This window comes from Tursiops truncatus, chromosome 13 (assembly GCF_011762595.2).
Source record: "Tursiops truncatus isolate mTurTru1 chromosome 13, mTurTru1.mat.Y, whole genome shotgun sequence".
NCBI classification, from domain to species: Eukaryota; Metazoa; Chordata; class Mammalia; order Artiodactyla; family Delphinidae; genus Tursiops; species Tursiops truncatus.
In genome coordinates, this window is record NC_047046.1 from 6,269,731 (window position 1) to 6,284,797 (window position 15,067).

The following is a 15,067-nucleotide window of genomic DNA, read 5'->3' on the forward strand; positions in this document are numbered from 1 at the left end:
ATCTCTCCAAGAACTAAGTTTTGATACAGAAAAAACCCTCACAAGAACGTGGGAGACTGACCCCATAGCCCAGGAGTGGAAAGAAGCTATTATTCAAAGTTCAGAGGCTGTAAGAGCAGAGGTGGATGGGTTCAACTATATTTAACAAAAAACTTCTGCACGACCAAAGCAAACAAACAGAAACACCAAAAGATAAGGGACAAATTGGGGAGAATATCTGTTCTCATATCACAGACAACGAGCCAAGGAAATTAATAAGAAAAAGACCAACAACCCAGTAGAAAATGGGCAAAGCATATGAACACAGCATTCACCAAAAAAGTGAAAGTTCAAAGGCTCTTCTTAAACATACAAAAGGATATTCAATCTCACTCAAAATAAGAGAAATGCAACAACTGGCAACATTTGCCAAAACTGATCCAGCAATTCCATGCTGGGAATTTACCCAGAGGTAGGTTTGTGCGTGTCTGAACCGTCAAAGGTCAAGTGCTAGTCACTGCACTGGTATTCATAAAGTTAGAAACCACCTAAATGACCAGGGAACTGGTTCAATAAGCCACGGTACATCCATTCAGCAGGATATTAAATAGCTATTAAAAAAACAGGGAAGTTTTCTTATGAGAAAAGAACAGTATGAATAGCACACAATCTTTTGTGAAGGAAGGGAATTCTCTCCCTTTATATATTCCTATCTGCTTATCTATGATTAAGAAACTCAAAGACGTAAGAGAAGTAAAACAAGGGTTGTCCTTGAGCAGAGGAACTGGACATATGAGGCTCTGGATAGGAGGAAGCCACTTCACTGGGTCTTTTATATTTTTTAATTTTTTTTTTTGACTTTTAAACCATGAGACTGAATTCCTTACTCTAAAGAGCAAATTAAAAATGCCTGTGCAAATCACTCTGCTGCACACCTGAAACAACTGTAAATCAACCATACATCAATTAAAAAAAAAAATGCATGTGCACACAGAGCCTCGAGGGACCGACTCTCCATAATTTCAGTTCAAAAGAGTCAACACGGCGTCCTCTCCTCCTCTATCTTACTTCCCGCGGGGAAGGGCTGGCAGGGAGGGAAGGGCCGCCTCACCGAGCCCTCCTCCAGAGCAAGGCGCAGCTCATGCAGGTCGGCCTCGGGACACCAGACCTCGGCGATGAGGCACTTGTTGGTCACGTCGAAGCTGCACATGTTCAGCATGTGGTAAATGGCTTTCATCTTCTTCACCTGGATGACGCGGCTGTAGACTGACTCGGCGGCTTTACAGAGCACTTGCCTTAAGTAATCCTCGGTTTTGTGAAGCACCTGGGTGAGGACAAACATGGACTTTCAGCAGAGTGTCCACTGGGCACCTGACCTCCTCTGAGGGACTTTCTCCTCAGTGATGGGTGGGGGGGCGAATTCCAGGCACCTGACTCTCTGGGGACAGTTAAGCAAGTTCAGTCCTTCTCCTCCAGGCCCTGGAGCTGCCTTTCCAGAAGGGACCCCAGGGCACAGGAAATGGTTAGAAGTCGTGGTCCCTGTGGCGGCATGATGGCCCGGCTGGGTCCAGAGAGCTGGGGGCCTGGTTCTTACCCACTCTCAGCCTCGGCCCAGCTCCCTGTCAAAACCCGTGAGCCACCAACTCCCATCCCATCCCATCCTGCCAAGAAATCCCCTTTCACTCAAGTGGGTCAGAGTCCGCTTCTTGTTACCAAGAGCCCTCGCTGACCTAAGCAGAAATGGGAATTGAAATAGTGCAGGTAAAATTACAGTCAGCACTGTAAATGGGGCTCGCTTGTCCTCTCTGATCAAGAATTACACTCCGGGGCTTCCCTGGTGGCGCAGTGGCTGGGAGTCTGCCTGCCGATGCAGGGGATGCGGGTTCGTGCCCCGGTCCGGGAAGATCCCACATGCCGCGGAGCGGCTGGACCTGTGAGCCATGGCCACTGAGCCTGCGCGTCCGGAGCCTGTGCTCCGCAACGGAAGAGGCCACAACAGTGAGAGAGGCCCGTGTACCGCAAAAAAAAAAAAAAAAAAAAAAGAATTACACTCTGACAGATCAAAGATGACCAGACTATTCTTTAAAGCCCCATCGTTTAGAAACCATCTAGGTCTCTAACAGCTAAAATAAAACTCCCACGAAGAGGAGGGAGGTACCATTCCAAACTCCCTAAAACACCTTGATTTGTCCACAACCAAAATTTTCCACATTAAAAAAGAAAGTAAATGGATTTGTAAATGTTTTGCAAACCCTCGGATAAGGAGGCAAGTTTCTGGTTCACTCACAGTATACAGATCTTGAATCCGGGTGTTCAGGCCCTCCTGAATCTCTCTCCGCTCCTCGGCGGTATTCGGGTAGGGGTAAACGTGGCAATGGTAACTAGAAGACAGGATTCAACACAGTGCCGCGGCTGTCAGAACTGCAAGAAGCTAGGTCAAAAACTAGAGCTAAATTCAGTCTACCGCCTGGGCGCATCTCCTCCCAAACCAGAATACAAGCAGCCCTCTGGGACAAAAAGGTGCAGACACAGGCACCCAGCCACGGTAAGGCCTTGCACACGGACGCTCAACAAATTTTCTACGGAATTCGACAGATTTAGTGAACTCTGTCGTGGCTCCACATTCCATTCCTACCCTCGATGATTCCCAAAAGCTCATTCCCAATTCCAACTTTCTGAAATTCACCACCACCCTTGAGCTGGAAATCATTAAACAAGTGTGAAATATAAATCAAAGACGAAGAACATACAACAATAATTACCTTTTACAAAAAAGAGAAAATCGGGGGAGGAGAAAGCTCTGGATGCCTAGCAATCGCCTCTGACATGGGCTTCAGTAAACGTCCTCTGGGGCCACGTGTGACACCAGGACGCAGGGGAGGCAGAGCCACGCCCCCCCAGCTGCAGCCACACCCCCTCAGCTGCTGCGACTCCCATGCTGCCTTAGTGTTTTAATGCCATGCTTCATGTTCCTCTTTAAGCTCTGGCTACGAAAATTAAATTCTTACTCCAGCCTTACCCTAAGCAATGGTATCTGTGAAGTCACAGGTTTGTGTGCTGGCTACAGTTTTTCTAATCTACATAAAAAATAAATATATACCTATTAAGTAAGAATAGGCTAGTCCACGTATCACCTAAAGTTACTTTCCATAACACCAGTGACTGAGTATCAAACGCTGGTGAACACTGAATCCGAAGGAAATAACCGAACCCCACCCTTACTTACCCCAGCAAGAAGCAAGGCCAGCTAAAAGCTCCCCGAGTATAAGAAAACAAAAGGCCGTTCTTTTGAGTTTTCATGTGGTTTTGCGTGTTTTCCCACTGGTGACAAGACTAAGCCACAGACCGATTCTTGCTGTGATGCTGCTCCACGTTTACCGGAGGCTTACGCGGTACGGGAGTCTTTTACTTGTACCATCTCGTCTGGCAGGCAGGCCTCTCCGAGCCCACACTCTCCACCACCTGCCAGGCCCCCTTCCCCAGGCTGCAAAGAAGGTAACTGCAGAGGGCTGGGAAAGGATGAGCCGTACGCTCCATGAGGACAGATAAGCCTACGCGTAGCTAAAAGCAACAGAAAGGCACCAAATATTAAAACTGGATTCCTTCCCCAGCCTTCATTCCTAAGGGAAAAAAATCAAATCTGGGAATGTTCTTAACATGGTGTCTATTTTTAAATTATTTTAAGTATTACACTGGCAAGAGAGATGACAAATTAAATGTTTTAAAACATGGTATTACAGCAAAGAAATCATGTAACAAAACTCAGCAGCCTTTGCAACCACTGTGTTTCTCTTCAGAGACATATTTTAAGAAAACTAGAGGTTACTGAGGATAAAGAAATAAATGAAATAAAATGTTTCTTTTTCTTACCAGTCACATATCTTCTTAACCTTGTGGCCAATCTGCTCTCCCCAAAAGGATATCAAAAACACATACCATTTTATGACTTCTCCCTACAAAGAATAAAGGTAACTGTTACTTCTCTGTCTAGAACTTTGAAAACTCTGGCAGCTCGCACTCTGTCAGTTAGTTCATTCATTCATTCATTCAACAAACACTAAACACTGTCCATCCTCATTATCTGCAGATTCCATAATTGCAAATTCACCCCAGAAATCATTCATAACCCCCAAATCAATACTCAAGCATTTATTCATTTGTGGACATGCATTTATTCATTTGTGGACAAAAATTTTGAGTCACCCAATGTGCATATTCCTGCTGAGGTCAAACAAGGTGACCCTCTGCCTTCTTATTTCAGCTCATACTATAAACAAGTGTCCTTTTTGTGATCTATTTAGCGCCAAGTTTTTCACAGTTTTGTGCTTTTTTTGGTGATTTCACTGTTCAAAATGGTCCTCAGAGCTGTCTAGTGTTTCCGAGCCCATGAAGGCTGTGACATGCACTTACGTGTGTCCCATAAGCTTTGTTCAGACAGGCGTGATGGTGCGGTTGGCAGTGAGTTCAATGTTAATGCATCAACAGTACATATTAAATAAGGTGTCTTTAAATAAAACAAGGTTATGTAGTGATCGGCTGACAAGAACGTTATGACCAGAGACTCACAGGAACATAACCCTGTGCTTCCCCTAGAAGCAAGGGTTCAGTTCTCACGGAGACTGTACAATGTTAACTACTACGAATAATGAGAACTGACTGTATTTACAAATATTCTACAAATAGAACTGAATAGGTTTTTGGCCAATTTGCCAGGCACTGGTTCCCAGTGCTAGGAATACAGCAGTGAACAAAACAGACAAAAATCCCTGACCTGGGAGGGAAGGGAGGGGAGGGAAGCTTATATCAAGTTAGCAGCAAGAGACACTAGGAAAGTTCATAATATGCCAAATGGAGATGAGGGTGATAAAGACAATAAAGCTGGGAGGGGTGACAGGGACAAAGAGGCTGGGGGTTGAGCTTTTAAATCAGGCGAGGAGGGAAGGCCTCCCTGAGAAGGGGACATCTGGGCCTAGAGGAGTGAAGGGGGTGAGGGAGCGAGCCACGTGGATCCTGGGGAAGAGCCTCCTGAGCCCGAGGAAAAGCTCGTGCAGAGGCAAGACGAGGGGAAGCGAGCAGGCCAGCCTGGCTGAAGAGGAATGGCCAGGGGGTGACAAGATGGGACGCCGTGAGACAGGAAGCCACAGGAGGGCTTTGAGGCGGGACGGGGGGTGTGGTGGTGAGACGCTCCGACTCGTTTTACAGGGATCATTCTGGATGCTGGGCGGAGGAGAGCTGAGCTGGTGCTTACTGAGACAGGCCAGCCTGGATGGGCAGGTCTGGGGGGGAAGATGGGCAGTTCAGTTTTAGGTGTCACATGGAAAGGTCTTCCAGAAACTTCAAAGGTATGGAGGAGCCAGTTAAATAGAAGTCTGGTATTCAGGGGAGAGGTCCAAGCCAGATGTATACATTCGAGGGATGGTATTTAAAGCCATGAAGTTACATGGGATCCCTAAGGGCACAGAGGAGAGAAGCAATCCAAGAATTGAGCTCTGGGGCGGAGGGGATGGGGAACAGGTTGGGGAGCTTCAGGCAGAGCAGAGGCACTTGGGTCCCGAAGGCAGGGACGCGGGGCGGCTGGGAAGGGGAGTCCAGGGAGGTGGCGGGCGGAGGAGATGGCTGAGGTGTCTGGGAGGCTGGTTACGTGGGATAAGCAAGCGAATCGCACAGTGCATGAACCACACTGAGGATGAGGGAGGCCAGATTTCTCGCTGTCAGAAGACAGTGCAAAACACCGAAAAAGAGACGTCCAGAATCGTAGGTTAGAGTCTGAGCAAACGGTTTTATAATAAATATGCACAGGTAGCTGCAGAAGCGGATACAGCTCTGTGCACGTGTGTGTGTGTGTGTGTGTGTGTGTGTGTCCATGTTTTGACTGCTGAAAGGGCTCAGAAGCAATGACACTCCAGTACATGATGAGAACTCAAACACCCAGATCCTTGTTTCTAAATTCCATCCTCTACTAAAAGGAACCAGCGGTCCTTGAAGGAATGGCTGACTCCAGACAGAGGCAGGGACCATCCTGTGGCGCCAGAAAGTAAGGGGTTGCTCAGTGAATGCTGCAGACGTGCCAAAGGCCAGAGGAACACGCACGAAGGGACTCCCAGTGGCCAAATCAGGGACAATTTGGGCATCAAAGTAAAAAGGACTGGGACTTCCCTGGTGGCGCAGTGGTTAAGCATCCACCTGCCAATGCAGGGGACACGGGTTCCAGCCCTGGTCCGGGAAGACCCCACATGCCACGGAGCCACTAAGCCCGTGCGCCACAACTACTGAGCCTGCACTCTAGAGCCCGCGAGCCACAACTACTGAGCCCACGTGCCACAACCACTGAAGCCCACGCGCCTAGAGCCCGTGCTCTGCAACAAGAGAAGCCACTGCAATGAGAAGCCCGTGCACCACAACGCAGAGCATCCCCCACTCGCTGCAACTAGAGGAAAGCCCACGCACAGTAACGAAGACCCAGCGTGGCCAAAAATAAATAAATAATTTTAAATAAATAATAAAAAGGATCGTAACAGATTACAAGTCATTAAATAAATAGGAATGCCTAAGTCCGTGGATGAATGAGCGAGTGACTGAAAGGGCAGGGAAAGCACGGCCTCCTGGAGGACGGTAACTAGTAAGTACAGAAGGAAGGATGGGAACAGAGTAACCACTGGCAACCGCAACAGAGGTGATGGGGTCAAGAGAGTCATCGTGGAGGCTGAGGCTGGTGGGCAGAGGTCTGCTGAGGAACAAGGCCCCAGTAACCTAGGAACACCTCCTCACCAGCTACTCATCAATTAAATAGAGCAATATGGTGACATGAAGGTGGAGAAACCTGGACGACACCAACATGACCAGGCTGGTATTACGTGCCTCCTGATGGGAGGTGCTGAGAGGACCAGATAATTGACTCCGTGGTGTTCCCACCAGCAACGTGTGATCCGAGCCTGGTCAAGAGGAAGCACAGAATGGACCCCAAGGGAGGGTCATCCTGCAGAATGTGATGCCTGTCCCGAATGCAAAGCACAGTCCCAGGCAGGGCAGTGGACCAGAAAGGAAACAATGCAAACTGTGGGGAATTTGATGGCATGTTTGTATTGGACCAAGTGTTGCATCTGTGTTGATTTTTCTCATTTTGCGGGTTGTACGGTGGTTATATAAAATAGCGTCGTTATGAGGGGGCAACACACACATGTCCACGGCTTCCTCGCAGAAGGTCTGGAAGGAGCCTAATGAAAATGGGGATAGATATGCAGAAAGAGTGAGTGGAATATATGTGGCAAAATGTTAATAATTGGGAAATCTGGGTGAAGAGACAGAAGACTTTGTTCTCTTCTGGTAACTTTTCTGTAAACTGAAATTATTTCAAAATAAACTATTGAAGAAACTACACAGGGGGGACTTCCCTGGTGGCGCAGGGGTTAAGAATCCGCCTGCCAATGCAGGGGACATGGGTTCGAGCCCTGGTCTGGGAAGATGCCACATGTCGCGGAGCAACTAAGCCCGTGCACCACAACTACTAAGCCCACGCTCTAGAGCCCACGAGCCACAACTACTGAGCCCATGTGCCACAACTACTGAAGCCTGCGTGCCTACAGTCCGTGCTCCACAACAAGAGAAGCCACCGCAATGAGGAACCCACGCATCGCAACGGAGAGTAGCCCCTGCTCGCCGCAACTAGAGAAAGCCCATGCACAGTAACGAAGACCCAAAGCAGCCAAAAAATAAAATTTAAAAAAAAAAAAGTAATGTTTGTGAAATTCTTACCTAATAAACTAGGATATTCATTTCTAAAAAGTGTTTAAAAAAAAAAAAAGAAAGAAAATACCCAGGGGGAAGAAAGAAATGGTATTTATAGTGCATCTGAATTTGAAGATTCCTTAACAATTTTAAAAATAGTACTGTGTCAGGGAACACAACCACCTAAGACATAATATGGAACACGGATGTATGCAACATAAAAAATACAAATCATAAAACCATATGAAACTGCCTGAGTCTAGCTTTGACAGAGAGACTGGTCAGCATCTAGAAACAATACTGACAAAGGAGAAAATGGCTAGAAATATGCTCTGGGGTCTGTAAGGACTTCAAGGGGTCGACCCAAAAGGTATTAAACATGACACTATAAATAAATCCTCGAACCTGAGTAAAAGTTACCAAATCAAATCTCATATCCTCCCCAGAACAAAGACTAACAGAACGCACACTGAAACATAAATAGCGACTCTCTCTAAGCAGGAGGATTACAGGTGACTGATTTTCTTCTTCATGTTTTCTATATTGTTCCCAATTTTCTAATAACGAGCACGCATTTCCTTTGTAATCATGGGGGAGGGAGGAGTTGTAGTTTCAAGAGAAAATCTGCCAATTATACTTCAACAAAAAAATTAGAAGTGAAGAAAAAGTAAAGAATTTTTAAATATATATATATATATATCTCTAACCATGTCTCCATATTTCTTCACAGACATTTAATGCCCTTTAACAAATCCGGTAAAAACTCAGCACAAAAGAGCTTAGACACTGTATAGAAAAAAATTTTTTTTTACAGAGTAAATGCTCTGCAGGAGAATGATGGACATGTTCTTTTAATTAAAGAAAAAACTCAAAGAACATGTAAATGCTACTTCAGAACAGTTTTAATCTTCACCTCTACATAAAGAGATCGTAATGGTCACAGGCAACATATTGCTACTGGCAGTTTCAGGAGCCACAAAAAATATTACAGGCGTATGGTTAACGAACAGCTTGACTGATTAGATTTTCCAACATGTGTGGTTTACTTAGGCTGAACCTTATGAAAATTATTTCACAGCTAAACTCCTTTAGGTGTCAAAACTATTAATCTTATAGCCAAAAATCCTGAGGCAAATCTAGGAAAGAAAACACGAACGCTTTTCTCAAAATTGAGAATCCCAAGTTCCTTTTCTACCTTTAGTAGATCAGTTCATCCTCACTTAGACCAATATATAATAGTTATTTTTATGGTGAAGTCTTTAAAAAAAAAAAATCAGCTATTTTAAAAGGTAATGATGGCTTTGGCTGCCCTGCTTCCCTTCCTGAATAATTCATTCCTGAAGCCTTAGATGTGCATTCGGGGATGGACCTGGGGTGGGGGGGAAGGGCAACAGTGGCCCAGGGCAAAGCCAGAGCCCAAGCAAAGTGAGGAGGCCCTGCAGTCCACACTAGGGGACAACCCGGGCTGGGGGCTGGGGAACTCGGAGCTCCAGGCAGAGAGAGGAGCGGGGCAGCAGAGATGGGAAATCAATGGGCAGACTGGTCACACACAAGGGGACTGATCAAATCAGTACATTAACAATAATGGGAGCCAAGTTTCCCACCACTGAAGAAAGGAGTTACAAACACAGAAAGAGAGAAACTTAGAATGAACCCTGTGGTGTTGGACTGGAATTGGATGTAAACTCACAGTTTTCATATATACACACAGGTACAGAAATAAAGCTGTGAGTGTGTGTGAGCCGTGTGCGTGTGTGCGTCCTAGAGCTGTCCACTGACAGAGCTGGGAACAGCGACACCTCAGTCCCCATGGACACACCCGGAGACCGCATCCTGGCTTCTAATTACCGTTCTCCACTAAAGAGAACCAGGTTCCTTGGAGAAATGGCTGATTCCAGAGCCGCGTGAGGGAAATTACAAGATGAATCAGGACATCTTGTTACGCAGGAAAGCAAAGAAGCATTCAAAAAATGATGGGAACATGTAAAAAGATGATAAAAGCCAGCTGAATGGGCTCCAATGGCCAAATCTAGAGCATGTGAATACCAAAATAAAGAATTACAGTAACAGAGTATAACTCATTGAATAAAACAGGAAATAAATTAATGCACTGAAAATCTGATGAGAAATTGAGTACTTACAGAGTTTCAAAGCACCTCCCCCAAAACACGTACTAAATACAAAGGAAATGGAGTAATAAATTCACAGTGGAGCAGCTTAGGAGTCGCTACCTTGAGCAAGTGATCAAAGTGAACATCACTAGTAATGGGACAAAGGAACTGTGCACCCCTGATGGGAAGCAGCATCACTTCCTGCCCAAGACACATAACTTGAATCTAACCATGAGAAAACATCAGACAAACCCAAACAGAGCGGCATTCTACCAAAATAAAAACCACTGGTCTGTAATAATTTTTAAATGTCCAGGTCACGAAGGTCAAGGTAAGACTGAGAAATTATCCCAGAATGAAGGAGACCAAAGAGACATGACAATTAAGTCTAAGGCCTGATTCTAAACTAGATCCTTTGCTATAAAAGACAGTATTGTGGGAATTCCCTGGCGGTCCGGTGGTTAGGACTCCGAGCTTCCACTGCAGGGGGCCCGGGTTCCATTCCTGGTCGGGGAACTAGGATCCCGCGTGCTGCGCGGCCGCAAATAAATAAATGAATAAATAAATGCCAAAAAAAAAAAAAAAAACAGTGTTGGGACGGCTGGTGAAACCCAAACAGGACCTGAGGCTGGGAGGGTGGCGACGCATCCACGTCAACGTCCCAGGCATACTATGGCGGTGCGGGAGAGAGTCCTCCATGTTAAGAACTACCCCCCAAACGCATCCAAGGATGGCAAGGCACGTGGTGGACAGCTCACTGAAGTGCTCCGCTCTGCGCTGTGCCTCCAGCTTCAGCGCAAGTCCGCCGCTGCTAAACGGGGAGGAGGTGCCCACTTACCGTTTCAGGGTCTTCCAGGGGCCCCTCCAGTTCTGCGTGCGTCACGATGCTGTGCCCCCTGCAGGCTCGCCACAGCGTTTTCCCGAATGCTTCAGCTTTCCCTTGGTTAATGAGGCCAGACACAAATCTGTGAGACACCAAAGGCTGTGGTCCAGTAAGCGCAATGATTACCAAACCGCGTGAAGAGGGCGGCAAAGCCCTTCACGCCTGCCCAAGTGCTGGCGATATCCTCAAAGCCCTCCAACTGCAAAATATCTGAAATGCTGCATAAAATATTTTTGAAACGTCCTCTTCAATGTAGAGCTGAGCCCATAATTTCGAGAAATTCTTGGAATCCAAAAATAAAACAGGACCTCGTAGCTGTGCCCTGATGTATTATACTGACCCAGTATCTTAAGGCCTTGGGTTTCAATGCCAGCAAGGGAGACAGGAGATGGGCTCTGGGTCGATATCAGGTGAAGAGATGGAACTGAACCCCCAATCCCCACAAAGTTGGGACTCTTGCCCCCCAACAAAGGGTTACACCTTAAGTGAATGGGTGGACTAGAAAAAAATCCACCTTGCAAAGGAGCCTACAAGCAAACTTGTTTATTTCGGCTTTGGTTTTGGAGAGAAGGGGAAGAGTGTTACTTGAGAATTTACAACCACATCTTAGGATGCATCAGGCAGAGAGAAAACAAACAGAAAAACAAAGAAACTCAAGCTGAGAAATTAACGTAAAATGATTCCAGGTAGGTAGAGTGCTCCCAAGTACCTGACATACGTAAAAATAAGTTCTCTCTGAAAGAGTACAGCCTCAAACTAAACATCATTGAATTCCTACACATAAGGAATAGAGGAACAGTTCATAATAAAAAGAAATCACAAATCACATGAGGAAACAAGTTACCATTAGTTCAAGTAAACAGAGAGAGTGAACAGTGGAAAGACACCCTTAAAATACGATTAATAAATTAACCAACTCAGTTTAGCCCCTATGTTTCCACCAAACAAAACAGGACTTGACGCTTCAATGACCAATTATTTTAGGCTATGGAGTAACGAAGAATGGCATAACTGGCATAAATTCCTCCTTTCCACCTCATTATACCGAAAGAAGAAATTTCCATCGTATTTAGCTAAAAAGTCAATACAGCTGAGTGATTCAACTCAACAAATACAGGAGTACAGTGTTTTCTTAAACAAATATTCACTTTCTTTCATTCCATCACAGGCTTTCAGATGGTGGCCGTCCTTCCACTCAACACAGCTCGTCTCCCACTGACAAGAAGGACAGTGTAAAGCTCGACCCACCAGTTGCCACTTACCCCAGTTTTGCTCCCAGCCTCTGCATACAGCTGTAGTCCAACAAAGAATCGTTCTCCAAGGAAGGGAATTCTTCGTAAGTGGGTTCAAACTAAAAAGAGATATGAAACCAAGTGTGTCTCACTGAAAGTGACACTTTAATTCTCAAGTCGTGTTTCCAAACAAGTTTGCAGGGCATAGGAACTCAGATTTGGGTGCCAAGGCCCCAAGGTAACTCAGACACGTAACTCAGCTCTGATAGATGAAGAGCATAACTTCCCTGTCCCTTATTTGTAACCTAGTTGAAGACATTTACTTGAAAGTATAGTTATAATTTATGCCATTGCCTTAATTCAAGACAGAGTAACTGTATCAGAGGTCACCGCTACAGAAAGTGAAACAAAGTTCATAAGGGACATACGTCTCCCCTCTCTGATACTCAGCTGAGTACTGTGCTACTGCATAGGCTGTTCTTTATTCCCATACAGATTTTTTTTTTTAATTCCATTACTCTCAGCAATTTGAGAAGAAAAAAAACAAACTAAATTTTAGAGTTTGACTTCCAGTGTTCAATTTTTTCTCATGATCATAAGATTTTTTTCAACTGCAAACTAAAGCATTTCATGAATAGGAAGTGGTTATGGTTAAAACTAACCAACAAAGGAGAGGCTTAAAACTTCTTTTAATGTCATATAATCCAACTGAAAGATAAAGGTAAGATCAAAATGTATCTGATTTTTTTTAAATGTATCTCTTTTTTTTTTTTTTTTTTAATTTTTAGCTGCGTTGGGTCTTCGTTGCTGTGTGCGGGCTTTCTCTAGTTGCGGCGGGCAGGGGCTACTCCTTATTGAGTAAGGGGTATCTCTTCCAATGAGGAAGTCCCTCTATCTCTTTTAAAAAGCAACACCTCTACAGGAGTTAATAACAAAACCCAAAACTTTACGAAAACGAGAATTTTATAAAAGAAGTATACTTCTGGGACTTCCCTGGTGGCCCAGTGGTGAAGACTCCGCGCTTCCACTACAGGGGGCACAGGTTCAATCCCTGGTCAGGGAACTAAGAACCTGCGTGCCGCGTGGCGCAACCAAAAGAAAGAAAGAAAGAAAGGAAGGAAGAAATGCACTTCCTCCCGAGCATCGCCAGCACCTGCATGTCGCGCCTGACGAAGGCCTTGCTCACTCGCAGCACGTGGGTGTACTCGGTCAGCTCCAGGAGGTTCTTCCTCAGCCTCTCCTTGTTCTTCGTGACCTCCCTCAGCTCAGCCTCCAGCTTCTGCAACTGCTCCTGAAATGAAACGGCAGCAGGGTTAGCTCCAAGTCTGGTTCTAATACTCTTTTCACAGTACCCCAGAACTAGTAGAGGTTTTAAAAAGCCATAATGTATGAGAGTTTGATAGGGATATGAAAACATGCACAGGTTTTTGGTTTTGTTTTTTTTTGCGGTACGCGGGCCTCTCACTGTTGTGGCCTCTCCTGTTGTGGAGCACAGGCTCCGGACACGCAGGCTCAGCGGCCATGGCTCACGGGCCCAGCCGCTCCGCGGCATGTGGGATCTTCCCGGACCAGGGCACGAACCCGTGTCCCCTGCATTGGCAGGCGGACTCTCAACCACTGCGCCACCAGGGAAGCCCCACACACAGGTTTTTAAAGTCCATCATCTGCTGCTTCATATTAATTCAGGTACCTGTGATGGCAAGCACACAGATGCCGTGATGACTATGAGTGCCCTACGGCTGGACCCAATCTCTAATCTCAGGTCCTATCATTTCTTCTGGTTTCCCTTCATCTGCTTATCCATTACCAATACACCAAAGAGTTTTCCTTTTTCAAGACTACATTTCCTTTTATTTGCAACATAGAAAAATTTTAGATAATCTTTCCCAAACATATTATTCCTGGTCTCTAGCTTAAGAGCTTCTATGCAGCTTCACTTAACACAATTAATTAAGCATAAAAATACTTGAGAACGAATCTTCTTTAACAATTAGTTATATACCAAGCATCCTTAACAATCCTTAAGTATTAAAATGATAGAAGCAGAAATCTGTAAAACAACCCACGGTATTCAGACAAATCACCTGACACGCTACATTCAGTACTTGTGTTCTGCCTTATAAAAAACGATAAGCAGCCAGTAATCACTATATTTGTAATTACATCAAAAGCGACACACCAAACAGGCCAAGCCAGATGACTGCTCTCATCTGACCGTACAGTTCTCTCTCGAGTCCATTCATATACCAACTGTTAAATGACATCCTCCCAGAAAAACAAACAGAGCAGCCAGCAATGGAATGGTCCTAATTATACAGTACTAAGAGCTGTAAAGGGCTCCAGTCTATTTCCCAGTGTGATGAATTATCAGATGATTAGAGCAAAACCTCAGGAGATAATTCATGGGGGGGAAGGGGGGATGCTAATGTACAAGCCAGTGCTCTCACAGTGGTGGGGGACTCCAGAAGAAGGAATCTCATTTGCTGCCCATGGGGAACCACCTGGCACCTTCACACGAGCTTCTGAAAATCAGAGGGGGAAGGGCCAGGGTGAACTGGGGAGAGTGCGAAGGGCACAGGCCTGAAGCCTCCATGTGCAGCAGGAGAGGCTTGCTAAGGCCTGCACAGGCCCGGAGTCACATCACATGAGCCCAGATCTCACAACCTAACTCTTGTTAGTCTCTGTTCAATACCACCTGTCTTACATTTTTTTTTTTTCTAATATATTCTTTTTTTTTTTTTAATTTATTTTTATTTTTGGCTGCGTTGGGTCTTCGTTGCTGTGCGCGGGCTTCTCATGGTGGCTTCTCTTGTTGTGCAGCACAAGCCCTAGGCGCGCGGGCTTCAGTAGCTGTGGCTCGGAGGCTCTAGAGCACAGGCTCAGTAGTTGTGGCACACGGGCTCTACAGCGCAGGCTCAGTAGTTGTGGCGCAGGGCTTAGTTGCTCCACAGCATGTGGGATCTTCCCGGACCGGGGCTTGAACCCGTGTCCCCTGCATTGGCAGGTGGATTCTTAACCACTGCACCACCAGGGAAGCCCTGTCTTACATTTTAAAAGAAAACCGAATTCCAGTTAAAATTTATCACAGATAACCTGTTACTGAGAATTAACCATAATACGGTCTTTTGCTTTTCATT

The 15,067-nt window shown here is 45.6% G+C and overlaps 1 protein-coding gene across 7 annotated transcripts in view; it reads right to left on the bottom strand.

The window, feature by feature from the left end:
- ATP6V0A2 (ATPase H+ transporting V0 subunit a2) overlaps positions 1–15,067 on the bottom strand; it is a 39,038-nt gene that overhangs the window by 15,460 nt on the left and 8,511 nt on the right. For all 7 annotated transcript variants that reach the window (XM_073789941.1, XM_073789942.1, XM_073789940.1 and 4 more), the window contains 6 exons: positions 13,084–13,221; positions 11,961–12,049; positions 10,654–10,780; positions 3,850–3,932; positions 2,267–2,360; positions 1,091–1,303 (listed from right to left, as the gene is read on the bottom strand). In XM_073789941.1, coding sequence (XP_073646042.1) covers positions 1,091–1,303; positions 2,267–2,360; positions 3,850–3,932; positions 10,654–10,780; positions 11,961–12,049; positions 13,084–13,221 — 744 coding nt within the window. The remainder of the gene's footprint in view (positions 1–1,090; positions 1,304–2,266; positions 2,361–3,849; positions 3,933–10,653; positions 10,781–11,960; positions 12,050–13,083; positions 13,222–15,067) is intronic.